The following is an 18,916-nucleotide window of genomic DNA, read 5'->3' on the forward strand; positions in this document are numbered from 1 at the left end:
CTGTATTGTCTGTGGCTGCTTTTGTGGCTCCATGGCAGAATTGACTAAGTGTAGCAAAGACCGTATGGCCTGCAACCCAAAAACATTTACTATCTGGCTCTTTACAGAAGTTTGCCAAAACTTGTTATCCACACACCCTAACATGCTCATAATCACATACCTATATACGAACTCTTTCCTCTTTGTTTTATAAATGTCAGATCAGATCATACACATGTGTGCATCTTGTTATTTTCACTCTACATCTGTTCAGCGGCTGCGTGGTATTCTGTTGTGTGGACATGCTGTAATTTGTTCAACCATCCTCACATTTTTTATTATTCATTCTTTTCCCTACTGTTTTTTTGCTATAAGAAAGAAGCAGAATAGCATAATCTTTAAGTGCATGGGCCCAGGAGCCAGGTTCCTATATTTGATTCTACATCAATTGGACAAGTTATTTAACTCCTCTGTCCTGGTTTTCATAAGGAAGATTATAATAGTGCCTACCTCATGAGTTTGCATGATAAGTAAATGGGTGAGTGTGCGTGAAGCCCTTGGAACTGGGAGGAGAGAACCACTGCTTGGTGAATTTGAGTGGGACTCTGTGGGAACGAATGAATGGAAATGAGAGGGTGGGAAGTGGCAGTGGCAGAGAGAAGCAAGTAAAATAAATTCTTCTTTAATAAGAAACCAGGTGAGATGGTTGGGAGAGCTGCCCCACAGTCCTAGTCCCAGGGATTCCATTTGGGCCTCCAGATACCTCACCCTGGCAGGGGGCTCATGGGGCTGGGAAGTTGAGGTCCACAGTGAGGTTGGTGTAGAGGGGCTGCAGCTCCTTGGAAAGGAGCCTGTAGCCCAATGAGTTGAAGCCATCATGTCGCCACTTGCGGTGGATCCGGGCCAGAAGGCCAGGACTGGGGCGAGGGGCAAGAGGGATAGCCTTATGAGCCCAGGGCTCAGGGACAGGCCAGGACCCGCGACCTCTCCCCTCCAACCTTAACTCACCTCTGGGGCCTCTGCTTGTGGCTGGGGTCCTGACCCTCCTCCAGCATGTGGTAGCGGCCAAAGAGCAGATGGGGCCGTAAGAGGAGCATCCCACTTAGTTTCAGCCTTACAGGGGAGAAGGCAGGGAGGCCAGATGCCCATCTCCTCTGAGAGGGTCCCCATGCCACACCCAGCCTCTCAGGCCAGGAGGGCTCACATCTCCCTTGGTCCAGCATAGCTCATGTCCCTCCTTAACCCAGGGCAGCCCCTGTCCCCTACACCATGGAGGCACCTGCAGCCCCCTGTGCTAGGCTCCCTAGAGCAGGGCCCTCACCTGGCGGCGATATCATCATCCTCACGCTCCCAGCCCCAGTATGTGTTAGGGAAGCCATTTATCCTCAGGTAGTGAATGGGGCGCAGAGCAAACACCCCTCCAAGGTAGCCTCCGTAGGGCAGCCTGGAGAGGCAGAGAGAGTTGGAAGCACAAGAAGTTTCAGACAACAGGGGCCCTGGCCCTTTTCTGGCCAGGATCTCCAAAGTTTATTTCTGGGTGAACCCTTTTCCACATACCCCCGACCCTTAGGGAGTTCCCTTGCCTAGTCCTGGGGTAGCCCTCCCCCGACCCTTGAGATTACCTCGTATTGACCTTGGGATAGCCCATCCCTGAATCATCTGACAGGCCCATCTTGCGACTCCACTGATGGCCCCTTCTCCCCAGATCCTTAGGATAGCCCCTTCCTGACCCCTAGGTAGCCCCTCCTTTCATAAGTTCCCATCCTCTGACCTCTGTTAACAACACCTCTGCCTACCACTTTATTAAGTGCACCCTGACTCCCCCATTGATAAGCAACCCCATCCCCACTTGACACCCACATCCAAGTGGAAGGTTCTTCACTGTCTTCAAGGACTTTCCTCAGGCCCGATTGTCCCCTCCCTTCCTCCGCCCCAGGGATCAGGGCTTAAACTGTACAGATGGGCAGAGTAAGGTCCAGGGAAGGGCAGGGCCTGGCCAACTGCCCGCCACAGGAGGTCCCCTCCCTCCACCTACTTGTAGTTGAACTTGTCAATGGCCACGGACACATGGGCAGGGAAGATGTCACAGATGTAGAGGTTACGGTCATCCTCTGGGAGTAGGTTCACATCGTGGAAGAAGATACAGTCCCAGTCCTCCTCCTGCATGGCCTCCCAGAACCCCACATTGCGTAGCTTGCCTTGGTTGAAGGCAGTGTTGTTCACCTGGGGTGGACAGAGATGCTTGCTGCTGCCCTCACCAGCAGGCAGTGGTGTTCACCCACCTGCCAGGCTCGTCCTCTCTCACCTTTTCAAATGCCATTCTCCCACCTGGAAGCCCTTCTTATACCTACTGTGGAGCTGGAAAACCCAGACTTGTCCAGAAAAGTCCAGCTCCAAGCTTACCTCTCCTGGGAAACTTTTCTTGGACCCCCATCCCCATCCTAGGCAGAGTCAGTAGCTTTAGCCTCTTAGCTCTCCCTCCTCAGCCATGTTCAAGGTTCTCAAGAATTATCACCTTCAAGAGGCCATCTGAGGGAGGCAGAGGTTAGGAGTGATCAGGGACCACCTGTGTCTCTGTTTCTGTTCCTACTAGACAAAGACTGGGTTTGATGCCCAGGAACCAGGACAAGGTTTGCCTCTCCTCTGCTCTACTTCCTCCATCATCACCTTCTTCAACATCACCACTTTAATTGTTACCGTCATCACTTGTTATCATCGTGTTCATCATCAGCATTACCACCATCATCACCATCACTATCTTCATCATATTCAACACTATCCACATAATCAGCTCAACTCCATCATCACTGTTACCAACATCACCATCACAACCATCATGACCATCACCACCACCATTACCACTCTCAGCAGCAGCAGCATCTTAACACCACCGTTACCAGAATCCTCACCAAAAAGCCATCATCACCATGACCATCATCTTCATCATCATCATCATTATCACTATCACTTATTGAGAACCTACTATATGCCAGGCATTGGCCTCACTCCTTTATATTCATTAACTCAATCCTTCCCACAACTCAGTGAGGGAGGTGTTATTATCATCCCTGTCTCATTAATGAAAAAGTTCCCCCAAGCTTATGCATAGTTATACTGAGTAACAGTGTGTTGAATTAATGGATAGATAGATGGATGGGTGGATGAATAAATGATTGGTCCCACACTCAGACCACACAGGTAGTAATGGGCAAGGCCAGGATTCAAACAAACATCTAACTGACCCCAAACCTAGTGCTTTAATTTGCCCCTTAGCTTTATTGCCCACTCTGGCCAGCCCTGGTCTCAGAGAGGCCCAGACACAGTGGGACTGGGCCTTTCCCTCAGATAGCCATTAAAGCTGACCCCAGACTCAGCCAGTCTAGACTGGCCTAAACTATAGCTCTTGGCTCTGAATTCCCCCAATTCAAGTTCTTGACTCATAAACCCAGTCCCCTAGATACTGTCTGACCCTGACACTCTCAGAGAGTGACATCAGCCCTGACTCTCCAAGGCCACGTTCAGAACCCTCTACCCTCTTGCCCCTGCCCCGCCACATTCCTACTGCACCTGGTTCACCACGTAGATGGCATAGTGCAGTTGCTGGCGCTGCAGGAAGGGGTGCAGGTGGAAGAGCAGGTCCCGCAGGTGCTGGGCTTGCCCATAGTAGGGCACCACTACCGCCGTGTGGTGCTGTGTCCAGCAGTCAGGTGGCTGGTACTGGCCTCCCAGCTCCACCAGTGGGTTCTTTTCCACCACCTGCTCCATCGTCAGGTTTTCCGGGATCATTACCTTCAAGGGGCCATCTGGGAGAGGCAGGGGCCAGGGATGGTCAGGCATCTAGCCCAGAAACCGCACAACCCAGCTGTACTGGGTTGGATCATGTCCCCCTCCCCCTGCCAAATCCATGTCCACCTAGAACTTCAGAATGTGACCTTATTTGGAAACAGGGTCTTCCTAGACATAACTGGTTAAAACGCTGTCACCCTGGATTAGGGCGGGCCATAAATCCAATCACTAGTGTCCTTATAAGAAGGCCATGTGAAGACCCAGAGAGAAGGTGGCCACAGAGGCAGAAATTAAAGTGATGTGCCTACAAGCCAAGGAATGCCAAGGATTGCTAGCAGAAGCTAGTGGAGAGGCATTGGATGGTTTCCTTCTCAGAACCTCCAGAAGGGACCAACCCTGCCAACACCTTGATTTCAGACTTCTGCCCTCCAGAACTGAGAGAATGCATGTCTGTGGTTTAAAGGCAGCCAGTTAGTGGTACTTTGTTACGGCAGACTAGGAAACTAATCCGCCAATACAAAGGGCTCTGAGCTGCCCCAATTGGCTCAAAAATGTCCTGCCCTCCTGGTTGTCCCTCCACCTCTCAGTACCTCCTTCTCAGATTCTTCCCTCATCTCTCCCCTGGTTCCCATGTTTCTCTCTTCTCTCCCTCAGCAAGCTCATCATCTCCTGTTGCTTTTCTTCCTCTGGACCCCCATGGTCCTAAATTTGCCTCCTGAGCTCCAACCCCCACTTGCCTCCCAGATGTCTCCTCCTGGATGGTTCTCAGACTGCCCTCTCTCCCTGTATCTCAGTCTGCCCTCCTTCTCAGTCCGCTCTCTCACTGATGGCTCCACCATCCACCCCTCACCCCAGCAGTGCCTCCTCCCTCTCTGTGGCAGATCATATTTTTTCCAAAGATGGTCCCAACCATCTCTTTTATCCAACATGCCCTTTCTACAAGGTGATTTGACACTCCTCCTATTGAAAAGTGGGAATATGTCCCCACCCCTTAAAAATAGGTAGGCTTTTGTGACTGTTTCAATGAATGGAGTATGGCAGAAATGACATTATGTGGCTTTTGAGGCTGGATCACAAAAGGCCATATGACTTCTGCCTTGTCTACACGAATACTTGCTCTGGGCACCTTCAGTTGCTGTGTAAGCAATCTATTTGCTCTGAGGCCACCGTGCTGTGTGGAAGCCCAAACTAGCCCATCGGAGAGTCTACCCAGAGATTACATGAAGAGAGCGAGGTGCCTAGCCAGCTGCCGGGTGCTCCAAGCCCCTGCTGTCCTATTTCCAGCCACATCTCACTACAACTGCATGAAAGATCTGGACCACAACCACCCAGCTGAGCCGGTCCCCAAATGCCTGACCTATGTAAAATTTAAGAGCTAATGATTGTTTAAAGACACTAAGTTTGGGGGTGATTCATTATGATACAGCAGGAGATGCCCCCTGCCTTCTGCTTCCAGGTTCTGCCCCACTCCTTAGGGCTTCCTGTCAGCTCCCCAAAGCCTGAGGTGGGGGAGGCCCCTACAAACTTACTGATGTAGGGTGAGACGATGGGACAGTTGGGCAGATCCTCCTCACTGATGTCCACAGGGTGGATCTGGCTGAGGTTGGAGTACACATCCCAGTAACGGATTCCTGGAGAAGACACCTGAACCAAAAACGGCAGCTCTTCTCTCACCTCTGGCCTGTCTTGTATTAGGAAGCGCAAGAACGAGATGAAGCCGTGGCAGTGGGGGTTTTGGTAGAGGAACGCGCCCATAAGCAGCAGTTGGACCCCCAGAAATAATAACAGGAGCCACCTCTGCTGTTCCATTCTGGGAAAGGAAAGAGAAGGTCATTCCTCCCATTTTGCAAAGCCCTCACTTTTGCCCCATGTGGCTCAGCCCCAGTCCCCAGCACCCGTCTTTCCCTGACTGGCTTTGCACACTCCACAGAGGGGACACGGGAGTGAGAGGAGCTGTCGAGGCCACTCAAGTCCACACCACCTGTGCAAAGAACCTGCCTTGTGCACATCTCCAGCCTCATCTCTTCCAGCCTGGTCCCCTCCAAACCCTCTGGTCACACTGGATGCCAGCTGGGCTGTTCCCCTGGGCAAGTGACTCAGTCTCTAAGGCTCAGTGTCCTTGTCTGTGAAATGGAGCTTATAGCTGGATCAGGCTCATTGGGTTGTTATGCTAGAACATGCAGTGAGCACAGGTCAGGGTGACATGGACTCAGCATTATTCCAAGACTGGGCCAGATTCTCTCACATCTCCCTCATCCCGTATGGAAGATACCCACCCCACTCCTGCTCATTCTGGGTGTCCTTCTCTTCCCCGCCACAAACACCAAGTAGCTCCTAGTGGCTTCCACAGCCTTTGTATCTCCCTGAGGCATAATCTGATCACCCTGGATTGTGACCTCCCCCATCAGACTAGAGGCTTGCAGAGAACAGGGTCCAGGACTGGATCATCTCTGGTTTCCCAGCATTTCCCAGCACAGGAGGCCCCAGGCAATGGATGATGAATGAGTGAATGAATGAGTGAATGAATGAGTACAGACAGATGCTACTCTCTACTTGATAAACTCCTACTCACCCTTCAAGAGCCATCACAAGCGCTCCTTGTCTAGGGAGTCTCCTCCAAGCCCTTCACTCTTGTCTACACCCTGGGCTCTCTTGGGTCCTGGTATCTCTGCTGTCACAGCTCTGGTCACCAGAACTGGAATGACCTGTGTCCAGGTCTCCTTTCCTAGCCTGGGAGCCCTGAGCAGGAAGACCTCTGTCATGATTCACCTGTGGGTCCCCCCGTCACCCTTAACCAAGGTCTGAGTGTTATGAATACTTATTTATTTATGTATATTTACTAAGTACCCACACTGCAACAGGCATGACTGTGGGCACCAAGGAAAGAGCCAGAAACAAAACCAACAAAAACCTCTACTCCCATGAAACCAGAAGACAGGCAGGAAAACAGACAATTTCAGAGTGATAAAAACTTACAAATAAAAAGGGTAGAGGAGGAAAGGGAGTCGAGAGTAAAGAAATGGTGGAGGCTGTTTCTGCGAGGGTGGTGGGGGAGGGAACATTGAGACAGAGGCCCAGAGGAAGAGGAGGAGACGGCCTTGGGAAGTGTTTCTGGCAGAGGGAACAGCAAATATAAAGGGCCTGAGGTGGCAAGGGGGAGAACATTGGAAAGAATGGTAGGAAAGGAGGTCAGAGTGGTGACCCGGGCTAGATCGGAGCCTTCTAGGTCACGATGGAGGAGTGTGGCAGTGATGTGATTGACTCACATATTTAAAAGATTGCTCTAGAGACATTTTTGTTTTTTGTTTTTGGTGAGGAAGATTGGCCCTGAGCTAACATCTATTGCCAATCTTCCTCTTTTTGCTTGAGGAAGATTGTCCCTGAGCTAACATCTGTGCCAATCTTCCTTTATTTTATGTGGGTTGCCACCACAGCATGGCTTGATGAGTGGTGTTTAGGTCCACGCACAGAATCCAAACCTGTAAACCTCGGGCCACCCAAGCGGAACATGCAAACTTAACCACTACACCACTAGGTGGGCCCCTTTAGATACATTTTTGATTGTCATGACTGGCGGCAGGTGGATGTTGCTGGCATCTGGTGGATAGAGGTCAGGGATGCTGCAGAACATCCTACAGTATACAAAACAGCCCCACCCACACCCCACCAAACCAAATCATGGCAGTAATGCTGAGGTTGAGACACTCTGCTTGACAGGCAATGAGAAATGTTCTTCACCAATGGAAAGTACTTGGAGGGGAGGAATGACTCAGTCTCTGTCTCTCTCTGTCTCTGCCCCCTGACCCCACCCCAGAGAAACTTCTTGGCCTTGAGGCCTGGGGTGGTATCAGCACTGCTCCCAAAGAAGGACCAGGGAAAGTTCTGAATTCCTGCTCTTCCCAAGACTCACTGAAGGCAAAGACTGATACATGGACCCTGAAGGCTTCCCTCTGGCTGCTCTGTGGTGAACAAATCCTGGGATTATTTTCTTCCTGCTTCACCAGCAGAAGCATGATGAGTCCTGTTTTGAATTTACACTTGGAGAGAAGGATGCTATACTTAACAGTGGAAACTGGTGATTTCAAGGAAAGGTGGAAGAGAATGGGATGGGTTCAGGATGAGCTGTGCTCTCCAGGTTCATCCCAGGGGATGCCTTTAAGCTGAAAGCAAATGGGTCCCAGGAAGAGAAATGAGTAGGATTTGTGCTGGTCCACGCTGGTCCCAAGGATCATTCTGAAGCCAAAGGTGAAGGATAGGAATAGATGCATAAATGGGCTTATCAAAAGCCACCGAAAAGTTACATACAGGCTGGTGTTCTCGTCACTAAATTGGCAAGTATATTTTCAGATGAACTGGAAAATCTCATTATAGAAGCAAGCTCAGGATCGAATGTCAAATGTGAGGCAAGACAGAAGGTGATCAGGGATAGAAAATCCTCAAATTGTGGAGCACTGAGGAAACAAGAATCCAATTTCAGTAGCAAGTTCTCTGTGGTGGGTAGAATTTTTCCCAGCTTTTCAGCTGGAAAGGCAGCTTACAAAGGAGCGCTGCTGCACAGAATACCATCCAGGCTTTTGAGTGGTGTTTCTCGATTCAGATACCCCTCGTTTAAGCAAAATGAGATGAAAAACTAGACCCTAACAGATATGGTAGAAATGCACTCCATTCACACATAAAAGACAATCAGTTGTCAAATACATCTCAGGAACTTCGGCTGGAGTTGGTGTCGCCCTTTGGAGACCAAGACTGGTCTTTGAAATATCCTACTAGAGTTGGCCCAGCGACAATTTATGGATGTGTTTCCTGGGCTGAAAATAGCAGGGCTCATGATAATCCCTATTTCCCAGCTGTGAATGCTGCAGGTGTGGACTGTGCCTGAGTTATGCCACACTGGCCAGTGTTCAGTTGCTCTGTAAACAGAAGGTGCCAACAAAACCTTGATGGTGACTCTCTTTCCCTTTCCTGGGCAGGGGGTCGCTGAGCTCAGAGGATTGATGAGTCTTAGATGGTATATGTGCTCTCAGGAGCTTTATTCTTCATGCAGGAGTCAGATGTATCTGGTGGATTCTGTGGAGCCACCAACAGAGAGAGCGTGCTGGTTACACATCATCTAGTGTGGGGACACCCAGACTCACATTTCCAGACTTCCTCCTCCTCCTCATGCAGGGACAGAAAAGGCTGCTGCTATAAAGTGTGGTTTGTCTCCTGGAGAGCCCAGTAAAAATGACCCCTCTGACTCCACAGGAAACATGAGAGAGGCATTTTAGAGCCTGAAGGCTTTGTAGATTTCAACAAAATGATTGTTTTCTTATTCCTCATTTTATAATTAATCTCTCTTGCAACCAGCAGGATTATGACTTAAGACACAGCGCTACTGTATTTGGCACTCTTGATGATGAAAATTTAATTATAAACAATGATTTTCTAAAAAAAAGAATTTGACAGTACAATCATGTGACCATAGGTGTGGAAGCATAAGGGTGTGTTCTTGTTACTTCCTCAAAAAATAAAGACTTCATTTCACTACTGTTGAAAGGTGAACCAAGTATGACAAAATCAATTGTATGTTTGTTCTCCAAAGTTACATAAGATTTGAAGAAAAAATTGTGTCTTCAGCTAGCAGCAACTCTCATGCATGTTCCATGATTCAAATTAGTAGAGCGCACACCCACATTTTCCAAGTGACATAGTACTGTTTTGTTCAATAATGTTATATTTTCATTTGTAGAAAGCAAGCACTGGTTGCCATGGTGTGTTTGTACATACCTTAGAAGCCTACTGCAATCTTGGAGATCCAAGAGGGACTCCCCCCAAAGGAGTCTGGACTCCCCGGTTCCCCTTGGAAAGCGGCTTCTTCATCATCCTCATCCTCTTCGGGTTCCTAAAACGTGCCCCCACCTTGGCTCTATTTTCTGAGTCAAGCTGAGGGAGGCAGGGGTAGAGAGTGAGAGCCTAGGGCTCTCTGCCCCAACCCAGGTTTATCAGGCTCCTCTTTTCAATGAAAAGGGAGAGGTCGGGGCAGTGGGGGCCTTTGGCTGACCTAAATCAGGTAGTATAGACTCTCCAGGGCCTACACTGCCCAAAACACACATCACAGACAAGAGGGAAGGGGTGGAAACCAAACCATCCAGAAGCCCTTCTTTCCAGAGAAAATGTAATGTTGGAAATGAGTTTCTTCTGTAAGAATGAAATCTAATTTTTTTTCATCAGGAAAACATCTCTCTGGCTAGATCTGTTAGGCTCAGAAACACATGCCCCAATAATGTCTTAGAGGTTTCAGCGTATAGGTCTTTCACCTCTTTGGTTAAAGTTACTCCTACATATTTTATTCTTTTTGTTGCTACTGTAAATGGGATTGGATTCTTGACTTGTCTTTCTCCCAGTTTGTTGTTAGTGCATAGAAATGCAACTGATTTTTTTTAAAGCTGATTTTGTACCCTGCAACTTTGCTGTAGTTGTTGATTATTTCTAATAGTTTCCTGATGGATTCTTTAGGGTTTTCTACATAGACAATCATGTCATCTGCAAACAGTGAGAGTTTGATTTCTTCCTTTCAAATTTGGATTCCGTTTACTTCTTTTTCTTGCCTAATTGGTCTGGCCAAAACCTCCAGTACTATGTTGAATCGGAGTGGCAAGAGTGGGCACCCTTGTCTTGTTCCTGTTCTCAGACAAATGGCTTTCAGTTTTTCACCATTGAGTATGATGTTGGCTGTGGGTTTGTCAATATATGGCCTTTATTATATTGAGGTACTTTCCTTCAATACCCATTTTATTCAGGGTTTTTATCACAAATGGATGTTGGATCTTGTCAAATGCTTTCTCTGCATCTATTGAGATGATCATGTGATTTTTATTCCTCATTTTGTTAATGTGGTGTATCACAGTGATTGATTTGTGGATGTTGAACCACCCCTCCACCCCTGGAATAAATCCCACTTGATCATGGTGTAGGATCCTTTTAATGTATTGTTGTATTTGGTTTACCAGTATTTTGTTGAGGATTGTTGAATCTCTGTTCATCAGGGATATTGGCCTATAATTTTCTTTCTTTGTGTTTTTGTGTTGTCTTTGTCTGGTTTTGGGATCAGGATGATGTTGGCCTCATAGAATAAGTTAGGAAGTGTTCCATCTTCCTCAAATTTTTTTTTTTTCTTTTGGTGAGGAAGCTTGGCCCTAAGCTAACATCTGTTTCCAATCTTCCTCTTTTTGCTAGAGGAAGATTGTCCCTGAGCTAACATCTGTGCCAATCTTCCTCTATTTTGTATGTGGGACACCATCACAGCATGGCCTGATGAGTGGTGTGTAGGTCCACGCCTGAGATCCGGACCTGTAAACCCCAGGACACCAAAGCAGAGTGCATGAACTTAACCACTACTCTACCAGGCTGGCCCCTTCTTCAGTTTTTTGGAATAATTTGAGAAGGAGAGGTATTAAATCTTATTTGAATGTTTGGTAGAATTCTCCAGAGAAGCCATCTGGTCCTGGACAGTTGTTTTTTTGGGAGGTTTTCGATTACTGTGTCAATCGCTGTACTGTGAGTGGTCTATTCAGACCAATCTCTATTTCTTCTTGATTCAGTTTTTGGAGGTTGTATGAATCTAAGAATTTATCCATTATTGAAAGAAATTGAAGAATACATAAAGAAATGGAAAGATATTCCATGCTCATGGATTGGAAGAATAAACATAGTTAAAATGTCCATACTACCTAAAGCAATCTACAGATTCAATGCGATCCCAATCAGAATCCCAATGACATTCTTCACAGAAATAGAATAAAGAATCCTAAATTTATGTGGAACAACAAAGACCTTGAGTACCCAATGCAATACTAAGAAAAAAGAACAAACCTGGAAGTATTACACTCCCTGATTTCAAAATATACTACAAAGCTATAGTAATCAAAGCAGCATGGTACTGGCACAAAAACAGACACACAGATCAATGGAACAGAATTGAAAGCCAAAAAATAAAACCATTCATCTATGGACAGTTAATCTTCAACAAAGGAGCCAAGAACAGACAATGGAGAAAGGAAAGTCTCTTCAATAAATGGTGTTGGGAAAACTGGACAACCACATGAAAAAGAATGAAAGTAGACTGTTATCTTGCACTATACACAATAATTAACTCAAAATGGATTAAAGACCTGAATGTAAGACCTGAAACCATAAAACTCCTAGAAGAAAATATAGTCAGCACACTCTTTGATATCGGTCTTAGCAGCATCTTTTTGAATATCATGTTTATTCATGCAAGAGAAACAAAAGAAAAAATTAACAAATGGGACTACAGACTAAAAAGCTTCTGCAAGGCAAAGGAAACCATGAACAAAATGAAAAGACAGCCCACCAACTGGGAGAAAACATTTGCAAATCATATATCCAACAAGGGGCTAATATCCAAAAATATATAAAGAACTTACACAACTCAACAACAAAAACACAAACAACCTGATCAAAAAATGGGCAGAGAATATGAACAGAAATTTTTCCAAAGATATACAGATGGCTGACAGACACATGAAGAGATGTTCGACATCACTGATTATCAGGGAAATGCAAGTCAAAACTACAATGAGATACCACCTTACACCAGTCAGAATGGCTATAATTACTAAGACAAAAAATAATAAATGTTGGAGATGTGGAGAAAAGGGAACCCTCATACACTGCTGGCGGGAATGCAAACTGGTGCAGCCACTATGGAAAACAGTATGGAGATTTCTCAAAAAATTAAAAATAGAAATACCATATGATCCAGCTATCCCACTACTGAGCATCTACCCAAAGAACTTGAAATCAACACCTCAAAGAGACTTATGCACCCCTGTGTTCACTGCAGTATTATTCACAATAACCAAGATGTGGAAGCAACCCAAGTGTCCATCAACTGATGAATGGATAAAGAAGATGTGGTATATATATATATATATACACACACACACACACACACACACACACACACGTGGAATACTACTCAGCCATAAAAAAGACAAAATCATCCCATTTGCAACAACATGGATGGACCTTGAGGGTATGATCTTAAGCAAAGTCTGAATTGAGCTGAGCTGCAAATGTAAAATACAGACCAGATTGGAAGACTATGTGAAAGATGGATGCAGACTATAAGCCAGACAGAGAAAGACAAATACTGCATGATTTCACTCATATGTGAAAGACAAACACATGGAAAAAGAGAACACCAGATTAGTGGTTACCACAGGGGAAGAGGGCTGGGGGCAGGCAAAAAGGGTAAAGGGGCACATATGTATGGTGATGGATAAAAATTAGACTATTGCTGTTGAGCACAATGAAGTCTATACAGAAACTGATAAATAATAATGTACACCTGAAATTACACAATGTTATAAACTACGATGATCTCAACAAAATAATTGAAGAAAAAAAAGCAAAGAAATATATGCCCCAGATGAGACAGTGCTTTTGCTCTGAGACAATGTGTAAACTTCCTGACCCCTGAGAAGGCAAGAAATGTCTTCTGAGATATGGAACCTGCTCTAACAAAGCAGGGGTCTTCCTACTGGGATATGCACACAAGTGTCTGAAGACTCCCTGCGTGGTGTCATGTGTTTCTATTCTGCTCATGTTGGGATATTCTGTATTCAGAACAACCAAAGCATTATAGGCTAGTGAAACTTTTTTTTTTTTTTTTAATTTAACTGGAATGTTTTTAGGGACAAATTTTTCAAGTTACACTGGATAAAATAACCCATGTAAAAATAATGATCTCCGTTAGAATTGCTGTGCATTATTCTCTAAGGTAATTAAAACCTATTTAATTGAGTTGGGTCATGAAATATTTACTCCATTAACAGCCAATCCTCATCTCATGTCAACTTATAAAAGAGATAACGTTTTCTACCTCCAAGTAACAACAACAAAAATGTTAAGGTTGAAAAACCTCAGGTGTCAACTTAAAATGAGTGAGGTGGTGGTACAAAGTTTTTCAAAATGGTGTTGAGGTCTCCCAAGCAAAAGTGTTTTAAGATTACTATAATAAATACACACACACGCTCAGATCCCTTATGTCCTAGCTACTTTCAAAATTTATGAAAAATTGTTTTAATAATTTCCTAAATCATGAAACAGAGGCTAATGGGGACATTCATTTACTGGATCAAAAGTATTCCTATCAGGGCCGGCTCTGTGGCCGAGTGGTTAAGTTCGCGCACTCCACTGCACGGCCCAGGGTTCGGATCCTGGGCGCGGACATGGCACTGCTTGTCAGGCCACGTTGAGGCGGCGTCCCACATCCCACAACTAGAAGGACCTGCAACTAGGATACACAACTATGTACTGGGGGGTTTGGGAAATAAAGCAGAAAAAAAAGATTGGCAACAGTTGTTAGCTCAGGTGCCAATCCTTAAAAAAAAAAAAAAGGAAGATTGGCAACAGTTGTTAGCCTAGGTGCCAATCTTTAAAAGAAAAAAAAAGTATACGTATCAAGGTTTTTTTTTTTAAGGATTTTTTTTTTTTTTTTGAGGAAGATTAGCCCTGAGCTAACATCTGCTGTCAATCTTCCTCTTTTTGCTGAGGAAGACTGGCCCTGAACCAACATCCGTGCCCATCTTCCTCTACTTTTACATGGGATGCCTACCACAGCATGGCTTGCTGAGCAGTGCCATGTCCACACCTGGGATCCGAACCAGCAAACCCCAGGCTGCCGGAGCGGAACGTGCAAACTTAACCGCTGCGCCACCGGGTCGGCCCCTCAAGCTTCTTGGTTAAGGTCTCTTGCCCCAGGGAGTGGGGCAGGGTAACTTTGCTATTTGCTGAGAATTTCTTGTGGTCTAGAGCAGGGCTGTCCAATACAATGCAAGTCACAGATGTAATTTTACATTTTTATTAGCCACATCAATAAAGCAAAAGTAAACAGGTTCAAATAATTTTATTACACTTAACCCAATACATCAAAAAATATATAATCAAGAAAAAAATTATGAGTGAGATAGTCTGCATCCATCTTTCACATAGTCTTCCAATCTGGTCTGTATTTTACATTTGCAGCTCAGCTCAATTCAGACTAGCCACAGCTCAAATGCTCACTAGCCCCATGTGGTGAGTGGGTACCACACTCAACAGCCACACCTTGGACATTTGCACGTATTCCACGTGTGCCTGGTAAAAACCTGTCATCGCAAATCATTAGGTACAGGGTTCTATTTCTGTCAGTTAATTCAAGCTTGTTAGCGGTCTTGTTCAAGATTTCCATAGCTTTATAGACTTTTGTCCACTTTAGCAATTACTAGAGAGAGGTACTGAAATGTTACAATGCTTCTGGAATGTGTAAATTTCTTCTTGTCACCCTGTTAACTTTAGTTTTATTTCTTTGGAGACTGTGTTGTTAGGTGCATCCCACTTTGCAGCTGCTTTGTCATCCAGGTTATTCCTTTTTATTTATGCGATACTTTGTGACTGACAGCGCTTTCTGACTCAAAACCTATTTTGTTTGGTAATTAATGCAGCTGAACTTAGATTTCTGTGAGTATCTTCCTGCTATATCTTTTCACACCCTTTCACTTTCACAATTTCTGAGTCTTTAATTGTTAGATGTGGGTCTTGTGTACACAGCACAGAACATCTTTTTCTTCTTAACTCTCCTGGTGATAGAGACAATTTTGCTCGTTCCTATTCTTTCCACAGAGAATCTCACTTAAAAACGTGTTTCTTAACCATTTTCCCCAATCTAAACCAACACTAAGCTTTTAGGTTTTATTGATGAATATATTCCCCAAAGGGAGTCCTGACATTAATCAAATATTTCCCCCGTGCTGGGCCATTTCAACCTCAAAGCCACTCTTTGATTTCATAGATAAGGACACTGGCGCCCTAAGTCATTCAGGTGTAAGAAAAGAACATGAGTTTGAGTCCAGGCCTGTGTAGGTGACTCCAAGGTCTTTCCACAGCCTGGTTGAGGGTGTCTTGGGGAACAAGGGTGGTAGAGGTCAGAGAAGGCTTCCCCAAAATGGTGACTTTCTGGGTAGGTCCTGAAGGATGAGTAGGCATTCAATCCCATGCCAAGTGGGAGAAGGACATTCTGGGCATAGAGGTGGAGGCACCAGAGAGCCAGCGAGCTCAACTAGTCGTGGTAATGGTAGCTGTTATATATGGAGCACTTACTGTGGCCCAAGAGCTGTTCTAAGCACTCAACAATCATTCTCTCTTCTCGACCTCAGTACTACTAACGTTTTGGGCAGGTTAGTTCTTTGCTTTGGGGGCTGTCCTGTGTGTCACAGATTTAGTAACACTGCTGGCCTCTACCCACTGGATGCCAGTACCTCCCTCTGCCAGTTGTGACAGCCAAAAATGTCCCAGCCAAATGTCCCCTGGGGGTCAAAATCATCCTAGGCTGAGAACCACCGCTCTAATCCTATGAGGTTGCACTATTATTATCTCTGTCTTACAGGCGAGGAAATGTAACTTGTCCAGTTACACAAGCAGGATGGTAGCGCCAGGATCTGCCCCAGGCCACCTCCATCCTTAACCACCACATCCCATGGCGTCTGTTTCCTGTCTGAGCCTTGTGTTCACCAGGGTGCAGATAACAGCAGGAGACAAGGAAGGAGGTAAGCTGGCGGCAGCTCAGGAAGGGCCTGGAATGCCTTGCCTGCTCTGTACCAGGCCTTGGGCCCAGCAATTGTAGGGAGCCAGATTCAAATCCAACCGAACCCCTCCCTCAAGGAGCACCCAACCCAAAGAGACACTGAAACAATGACAGACAGCCACAGCCCAAGGTGACAGGGCCTCTCCGACACAGTGAGACACCAGGGGCAGGGGAGCCCACAGGTGGCTTGTTAATCCAGTGCAGGGGAGGAGAAGTCCCGTAAGCTTTCTGGAGGAAGTACATCCAAGTGGCCACCTGGATAGGAAACAGGAACCAGTGTGGTGGGGAAGAGGGGGGAGGGTGGGAGAGACTTCAGGAAGAGCAGTCACATGTGCAAACATCTGGCAGAGGAGTTATTTTGCCGGCAAAAGTGGGGACTTGCCAGAGGTTCAGTGGTGAGAGATAAGGCTGAAAAGTCATCAGGTGTCAGGTCGCAAACACACCCGACCTTTACCCTGCAATGATGAGAAGCTACAGACAGTTTCATCTGCCCTCTCCAAAAACCCCCTGACACCAACTCAGCCTCTTCCCCTAGAATACCAAGTGAATGTGTTGCAACAAATGGAACATAAAATGTTTGCAGAGCATCCGTGAGAAACTTCAGCCCAAACTGTGCCAGGTTGTTGATGCACGTGGCCACTAAGGACTGAAGGAACTGGTCCAGATCTCAACACTGCCAATTACTGGTGCCCCAGGGAAGTGACATAAGGAACCCGAACAGTGCCCCACCCCTCCCCCCCTCTTTTTACAGCACTGGTCTGAATGCTTTACCTATATTAACTCATTTAATTCTCTGCTAGCATTATCCCCATTGAACAGATGAGGACACAGAAGCACAGAAAGGTTAAGTTACTTACTCAGGGTCACACAACTAAGTGGCGCAGGGTGCCACCCAAACCATTTGGCTTTCACATCCTCTTTTCTTCACCGTCACCCAGTTTGAGGTACACCTTCTTTTTCCTAACTTCTCACTCAAAAGTCTGTGAGTGATGTTGAGATCTGCTTAAATATTTAATTAAAGAACCTTTCAAAGCAGGAAATGGCTTAAAACCAACATGGAAACACCTGAATTTGTATACTAGTTTTTCGGTAGAAAACAGCAGAATACCACTTACGCCAGGGTTCCTCAGCCTTGGATGATTATTATTTGGGGCCGGATAATTCTCTGTTGTGGGAGCCCATTCCTGTGCACAGCACGTTGAGCAGCATCCCTGGCCTCTGCCAACCGGGTACCAGTCACACCCTTCCCCAGTCCCCCAGTTGGGACTCCAGATATTACCGAATGTTCTTTGGGGACAAAATCACTCCAACTTAGACTAACTGTAGGCTGCCTGTGGTTTTGAAACCCCCACCTCACTGCTTACTTTAAAAAAAATTTAGGCCGGGCTGAGAAAGAAAGCCATCCCTGATTATGAGAATTAAATGAGATGAAAATCATGAAAGTTTCTTTGGTCAATAAACACTTTCCATGTTACCTCATTTATCTTCGTGAACACTCTGGCATGCAGCTTCTATTATTATCATCCCCATTTTACAGATGAGGAACTTTAGATGGTGTGTGGAAAGTGTCTGGTACATGCCAACTGCTCCCTAAGCGCTGTTAACTCTGTCCTGATTAGCAGCACGTGTAACCTCTGGGCTCCTGCAGCTCCTGACATCCGGTACCTCCAGATCAAGCTTTATTATCCCCATGTCGTCAACCAGGCCCGACACACCTGTGTTCCAGTGGACAGGCCTGGCACACAGGAGGCTCAGGAAATGATTGTTAACAAATGAATGAGCCCGATGACCAGGGTTCAACCCTCGCGACAGATTCAGACACCCAAATGCCCCCCCTCACCCTTCACTCTCAATCGTTGCTATCAGGAGCCTCACAGGGGTACAGACAAAAGTATCTCAGAATATAGTATACAAGAAAGGGGGCAGTTTGGACGCCGGAAGGAGGCAGAGCGCTTGGACCTGGGGAGCAGGGCTCTGGCTGACTCTCGGGAAGGTGCTCCGTTTTTGGTGTTTGCGGCTTGCGCCCCGGGGAACCGTCTGTGTACAAGTCTCACCTGCCCTCCTTGCCGAGCTTTGCCTTCTACTCCACCAGGCAGGAAGTGTGCGCATTTGTCACTGACCCAAAACAGCGCACAACTGCTCACCCGGGTTCACGTCCGAGCCCGGCGCACGCACAGAGAACAGCAAACCGCTACCTGTCTGCTCCGCGCACGCACAGCGCCCCGGCCCGCACCGCTGCCACGCCTGCGGGGGCGCGCGCAGAAGCCCACCCCGGGGCCCCCAGGCACGCAGCCCAATCCTTGCAGTCTGTCCACCGCACGCGCTAGCTATCCCTTTCACACCCCCATCCCTTTTCTCCCCCTACTCCGACGCCTCTCCACCTGCACCACGAACTCCATCATGCTCTCACAAGAGGAGAAAATCTGAAAACATCCACCCCATTTTTGGAATAAACTGCATAACACACAGCAAAAACTGCACGCACACTTCCGACACCGCCCCTGTTCCTGCGCAGGCGCAGAC

The 18,916-nt window shown here is 46.6% G+C and overlaps 1 protein-coding gene across 1 annotated transcript; it reads right to left on the reverse strand.

The window, feature by feature from the left end:
• Positions 1-510: 510 nt before the first annotated feature.
• Positions 511-18,900, reverse strand: LOC103540622 (beta-1,4-galactosyltransferase 3-like). Its single transcript, XM_008507241.2, has 7 exons — positions 18,448-18,900; positions 5,295-5,575; positions 3,547-3,782; positions 2,015-2,202; positions 1,301-1,423; positions 988-1,092; positions 511-896 (listed from the first exon to the last, which is right to left on the reverse strand). Exons 2-7 carry the CDS (start codon positions 5,572-5,574, stop codon positions 761-763), a joined length of 1,068 nt encoding a protein of 355 aa, XP_008505463.2. The 5' UTR covers position 5,575; positions 18,448-18,900; the 3' UTR covers positions 511-760.
• Positions 18,901-18,916: the final 16 nt, after the last annotated feature.

Source organism: Equus przewalskii, chromosome 9, assembly GCF_037783145.1.
Source record: "Equus przewalskii isolate Varuska chromosome 9, EquPr2, whole genome shotgun sequence".
NCBI lineage: Eukaryota > Metazoa > Chordata > Mammalia > Perissodactyla > Equidae > Equus > Equus przewalskii.

Excerpts from the sequence above, each read along its gene's own strand:
- LOC103540622 (XM_008507241.2), bottom strand. The coding sequence starts at position 5,574 with ATGGAACAGCAGAGGTGGCTCCTGTTATTATTTCTGGGGGTCCAACTG. Across the intron at positions 3,783-5,294 it reads CATCGTCTCACCCTACATCA|ATGGCCCCTTGAAGGTAATG; the intron begins GTAAGTTTGTAG and ends TGCCTCTCCCAG. Across the intron at positions 1,093-1,300 it reads GATGATGATATCGCCGCCAG|GCTGAAACTAAGTGGGATGC; the intron begins GTGAGGGCCCTG and ends CTCCCCTGTAAG.